This window comes from Pygoscelis adeliae, unplaced genomic scaffold (assembly GCF_000699105.1).
Source record: "Pygoscelis adeliae isolate BGI_AS28 unplaced genomic scaffold, ASM69910v1 Scaffold4, whole genome shotgun sequence".
NCBI classification, from domain to species: Eukaryota; Metazoa; Chordata; class Aves; order Sphenisciformes; family Spheniscidae; genus Pygoscelis; species Pygoscelis adeliae.
In genome coordinates, this window is record NW_008824986.1 from 11,135,275 (window position 1) to 11,141,274 (window position 6,000).

At 39.4% G+C, this 6,000-nt stretch overlaps 1 protein-coding gene across 1 annotated transcript in view; it reads right to left on the reverse strand.

Moving 5' to 3' along the window:
- The window catches only part of ACADSB (acyl-CoA dehydrogenase, short/branched chain), a 29,422-nt gene extending 27,857 nt beyond the window's left edge, over positions 1 to 1,565 (reverse strand). The window contains exons 1-2 of the mRNA XM_009325876.1: positions 1,404 to 1,565; positions 348 to 448 (exon numbers count right to left, since the gene is read on the reverse strand). Of these exons, the coding sequence (XP_009324151.1) occupies positions 348 to 448; positions 1,404 to 1,551 (249 nt within the window). The 5' untranslated portion in view covers positions 1,552 to 1,565. The remainder of the gene's footprint in view (positions 1 to 347; positions 449 to 1,403) is intronic.
- Between the last annotated feature and the right edge of the window lie 4,435 nt (positions 1,566 to 6,000).

The following is a 6,000-nucleotide window of genomic DNA, read 5'->3' on the forward strand; positions in this document are numbered from 1 at the left end:
TTATCAGAGTCATGGCGATTCTAGCATTCTATGCAATTATGCTTATCCAATTAAAAAGACAAAAAAAGGCGGGGGGGAGATAAGGAACTCAAAGATAAGACAAAGAATGTGGTATGGGAGTGGGAGAGATGGAAAGAATATTACAGAAAAAGATGGAGAGTGATAACGCAGTAAAAAAAAAGAGAAAGTTGCCCTGCTGATGATAAATCCAAAATTTGTAATGATTCATTAGTTCATTTGAATTATATCCCTCAATCTTTTAATCTAAAAATCCAAAAAGTACACAGCTAGAGATTCATAAAATGATGTCACTTTCTGAATAAAAGATTAAGTAAAAGTGTGCGGACCCCTTGCTCAAACAATCCCTGTATTACAGAGTCTTCCATTTTCGAATTCTCATCCATTTTTTGTACCAAAGGTGCAACTCGTTCCTGAGCAAATTTTGTCACTGTAATGAAGAGAGGAAAGAAAGTGTGTAAGTATTCTAACACCCTACTTGAAGACCAATATAACAGTAATATGGTACTTCTGACAGGTAATGCATGTATCCCCTGACTCTCCCAGACAAGTTAATAAAAGTACAAAAAGTTGTCCAAATGAAATGAGGTAATGTGCTACGAGGCTCAATTATAATTGCTTTTTGAACTCAGCTACAATTCTCTAAACCAAAACAAATATTTCCTATAAATTAAGAAACTTTGAAAGCATCTCAGAAACACTTATGTAACACTGGTTGACCAAAAAAATTATAGAAAATATTTCAAATACATCCCTTATTTGGTTAGCTGTATCGTACTTCTTTATAAATTAAACCTGCAATTTAGGAAGATGGTCTCAGGCTTTAACGCATGTTATTTTGAGCGCACAAAATCCTGTGAGCTCCTGTTCCTGTTTAACCAGAGCCTTTTATAAGCTCTCTCCCAGATGTGCAGGTCCTCACTCTTTCACCTTTGCGCTGAGGATCCCTTCTGAAACACTGCCTTCTTCGTGCAGGCCTGGCTGCACTGCAGACACTCACATCACATCTGTCACTATTCTGGGTACACTTGAAATCTCTGAAAACCAGCCGGAGCAGTTAACTGTAGCTGAACTAAACACTTTAGAAAGGGCACGAGTCAATGCCAGGCAACTTCACTTCTGTGACAGCAACAGTTTTAAACAGTTAATTCTTATTTATGCAGAGTAAACTGCACTGTGGTATGTGGAACAGTGCTAAGGTAACATGGAAAAAGAACATTATATTCTTCTCTTCTGAACTAAAGCGGTTTTAACATTAAGCACACACCCCCCCCAAAAAAAATCTCAACATTTAACTATAATTAAATAATGAAAATAAATTTTTAAGCTAAAATTTCCCTTCTAGTTAGATATTTCTGAATTTTAACCACACAGATAATAGGTACCCATATTTTTCAGCATTGTCTCCTCTTCGGTGAATGTTTGAAGCGGAGCACAGACAACTCCATCACTGGCTAGATTTGGCATGAGTTCCGATTTGGAGGATCTAAAGACACATGGAGAAGCCCTCCAAGAAGCCAAGTATGCTGGCATATTTCTTTTCAGCTGTTGACAATAAATACAGAACATCAGAACAGTTAATAGAATTTCTATTTGTAGACAGACAGCAATACACAATTTTATCCAGTGTTTTTATTCAGTAACGGAATAGGAAATATAACGTTCAATGACTTGTTTGAATGTTTTTGAGAAGACACAACACCCCCCCCCCAGTGTCCTAAAAGAAAATGTCCTTTAATTACTCTTCTTTTAACCCCAAACAATTTTATTTCTGCAAGTTTGCTAACACAATGTTATTCTATAAAGTATTCACAAACATTAATTTTAGTCAATTTTAGTGTTTACAGCAAATAAACCCTGCTGAAATTTTACAGATGATTTTGCAAATCTGCTGCAATATTCATAGTAGTAAGTGTATATTTTGATAGAATTAATATCTTCACTAACAACTATGATAAGAGTAAATGTGAAATAGACATTCGAATGCTTTTTACAGAAGACCTGTCAACTTTAATGATAGACTTAGCTTTCTCCCTGGTTATCTAGGGGCCAGCAACTCTCACTTCTAAAGCAATCTGATAGCACTTCATCTGGATTACTGGTGTTTTACTGTGAAAGGGCATAACTTCAACAGCACTGTGGATTTTTGTATTCAAGCTGAGTTCTTATCCACCACTTCATGATTTTCAGAGTGAGCACACATTTCATAGACAAAGCACTGGCTTTTGAGTGTTTCTGTATAGTTAATTTCTATACAGTTAGTTTAAATTCTATAGTTAGTATGTTGATAGTACTATGTAACAAATAATTAATGTGTCTTATTTGGTTGATTTATTAAAAAAGTACAGGAAGGAACTGAAATTGAGTAATTTATGCTTAACCTCTCCCCATTCGTCCACGAAATACAACAATCTCAAATGATATCAAGAAGCACTGGTTACCCAACCAGGAGAGAAGAGGTGTTACAGAGTGTTTTACTCTAGGGGGAATGGCGTTAAGCATGTGTGGCAAAATCTGACAAGTCACAAAAATGAACAGAACAGACAGTGGCTTTTGGGAGCAAGCTACGCATAGTGATTGTCGGGTGGGTGGACATAGATACTGTGACAGGTAATTAGTTTTGTACCTTGGAGAACTATGAACTACTTAGTGTTCAAAGACTTACTCAAGTAGGTAACAGCAGGCTTTAGAAAGGAACACATTTGGTTTGAAAGTTAATATACTGTCTAACCACAGAATAACTTCTTAGGATTTTTTAAAAAGTTAGCAACATGAGTATGATCTGGATCAAAAAGTAACAGGCTAACAGTAGCTAAACCGCTGCAAAACGTATTCCTGAAAAGCAGTATTAAAAAAAGAAGCACAGTTCAACTGACTGATCTCAAAAGAGGCAAGACAGAAAAATCGCTTTGCTCTCATAGCTCCCAAAACCCAACTTATTTTGTGGCTAACGTCTACAGATCAGATCTTTGCTACAGATATCCGTCACTATTGCTATGTCAGTCTAAAGTGTGGAGATATTAATGTCTTACCAAGACAACTGCTGACAGAAACCCCCAGCAGAGACACAGCAGTGCCATAAAAATAATGTATATATGAGCACTTGCGTGCCAACATACATTTTTGCCAGTATGCACTCTTAACCCCACAGCGAGCAGACCGACCGACTGTGCTATAACCAGACTGCTATTTAGCTCACAGAATGCAGGACAATTTTGCAATGCACACTGATAGCAGCATTCCTCAAAAAATGGCAGAAACTTTGGGGTCAGGAAGTAAAAATTCCTTTGATCCTTCTAATAATTCACTCTCTTTCATGTTGGCTTTCAGCACCTGTCATCTCCCTGGCTGAAGAACTGATGTAAAACAGATCTACGGACTCCTTTTGTCTTAGAGACAAGATGCATAAGTCTATTACGGTAAGGAAACTCCGACTTTAGCACAACCAGTCATGCATGACAAAAAAAAAAAAAGTAAGAAGTGGTAATATAGAAAACAAATATTGCTGTGAACATTCAATGTTCATTCACATTCAACACCCCTGTTCACATAAAACAAATACTGACCAGTGGGGCTGATTCACGAATACAAAGTTTGGATGATCAGCAATAGCTGCAACACTTTCAAATGAAGACTAAGTTACTGGAGTCACCGTAGGTCTTCACAGAAAAACAAAGAAAGAGTTGCTTTAATAGAGATAAAATCCAAGGCAACCATGTTCTGGAAGCTGTCAGTCAGGAATGGATTATTCGCAGAACATCCAGCTATGGTAGGGTCACTCACCACCCAGGCGTGTAAGACTATTAAACATCCACCTGCATAAGTCCATATTCTTAGCAAGGTCTGAGAAGGAAAAACTTAAGTATACACACACACACACATATATACATTTAACACAGTATGCTTCCTGATAGGATTACAAATCACACATACTTCCTGCTTCTTCCACTACTTTATTTCCAAGTACAAAGAAAAGAGCATTTTTCTTTCATGGTGGCATAACCAAAGACGAATCACTGAGAATACTTCACCAGTACTGACCAAGAGCTGTCAGGAAGAATGCACAGTGCCTTTTTAAGAATACAAAACTTTTTGAAAAGCTGCAAGTAGGTATGCTCAGTAGGCAATAAGCCAGTACTGTTGAAACAATAACTGGTAGTACCAGTTGTTGTTTTGGATTACCTCTACTTTCATTTGATGGCACCTGACACTTGGATGTAGAATTATCGACCACACAGGGGAACGCATCACTAAATGCATGCAGAGGACTCTGCCCCGTCCAAAGTGGGAAGTACAGATTTTGTAGACCACAAAAAATACACAGGTTTTTCTCATATGCTTTCATGAAAATGGGAAGCTGGACAAACTTGATTAAAAGCAGCTCAGCAAGGTCAAGCACAAGTGCACAGGGCTACACTGGCTGAGGTGACCTGCCAATAGCCTGGCTAGCAAGTAGAAGCTTTCAAACACAGTAAACAGCTCAGTGTTTGTTACAGGTTACAGCCACTACAGCAGGCCCACTCTTGGCAACAATGCCAAAGGTTTTGAGAAAGTCAGCTCTCACAGTAACTGTCCCTTAGCTCATTTCCCTCCAGTACCCCCTAGTGGAAACCACGCCAGGCTTTCACCTCTCCCCAGAGCTTTCACTTGGAGGCTCTTCCACTGCAATCAACTCACTTCAGAGTGGCAGAGAAAGGTGTCCTACCGCGGCAGGAGAAACAAAGGCAGCCCTTAGCGTATGTATGCAGACATGGTTTGATAAACACTTGTTTGATACCTGATTGAGATGGCGCTAGAGGACAAAAGGAATATTCATAACAAGGTTACCTTGAAAAGTCTTAAAGCCAGTAGGATGACCCCAAGGGACAGGACCTACATTGGCAACACCCACACACAGAGCAGCAACCCACAGGTATGCCAGAGTAATAGCACAGCGTAGAAATGATTTTTTATTTCAACATTTAGATTAAAAAAAAAAATCAAGTCACTACGTTATTGTTTAAATTTTTATTCTTAGAAGTCATGCAGTGATATAGTATTACTAACTTTCAGATAGCTATTTAAAGTGCATGTACATTACTCAAATGCTTTGATACAGCTTCCCTGCTTTTTTCCCCCCCTCTTTTTCTGTAGGTAAGGTAATGATTTATGCTGCTACAAGATTCAGACTGCTTGCCCTACTAAACACATGTATTTGAAAATTCGTTTCTGGGTTGCTGATAACATTGATTTTTCTGTTTATCTCAACTTTTACCTCCACCTCAACTCTTTAAAGGTCAGTTATTTTGGTTTCCTTCTATTGCTTTACAATCTAAAATGAGATTTTAATGCTGGTGGACTTGGCAGCAGCATTAAGATATAAATAAAAAAAGGCCAAAGCAATATATTTTCCTAAGCTCACTTTGTTTTCCTTGATGACTTCCACTCCTGTATCTGTCCTAGCTGGCTTCCAGACAGCTCCTATTTCTCAGCAGAGAAGCTCCATTGCAGGAAGCTTGCTTGCCCTCATTTATGGCGTTGGTTTTCTTCATTTCAATTGTCACAACACACCCACAAGCTGCCATGAGAAGGTCCCAGGCCAGCATGTCTTCTCACTCTGCACAGTAAAAGCGTGTGTGTGGCACAAACCCAGGTTTTCTGCTTGTTTCCTTGGTCTTTTCATTACCCCTACAATGCCACAAGCCTTTTGTCTGTTCAGGTAGGTAAAGGAGATATCAAAGCACCTCTGCTGCTAGAACTGTGCTGTCTTCTCATAGGCGTATCAGCTACGGGCTGCTCCAACTACAAGACTTTCAAGAACTTTTCCTAGCAAGAAGTTACCTAGTACCACCCCTCCATGCAAAAAACTCAAGACAGAAGGAGAAGAGGGCTTTCCAAACCCACCCTCACGCCCTGCAGAGCTGCACTTGAACCGAGCAGACCCCGCACCCCGCCAGCTCCGAGCCCAGTGAGCGGCTCCCCGGGGGCCGCTGCGGCGGCGGG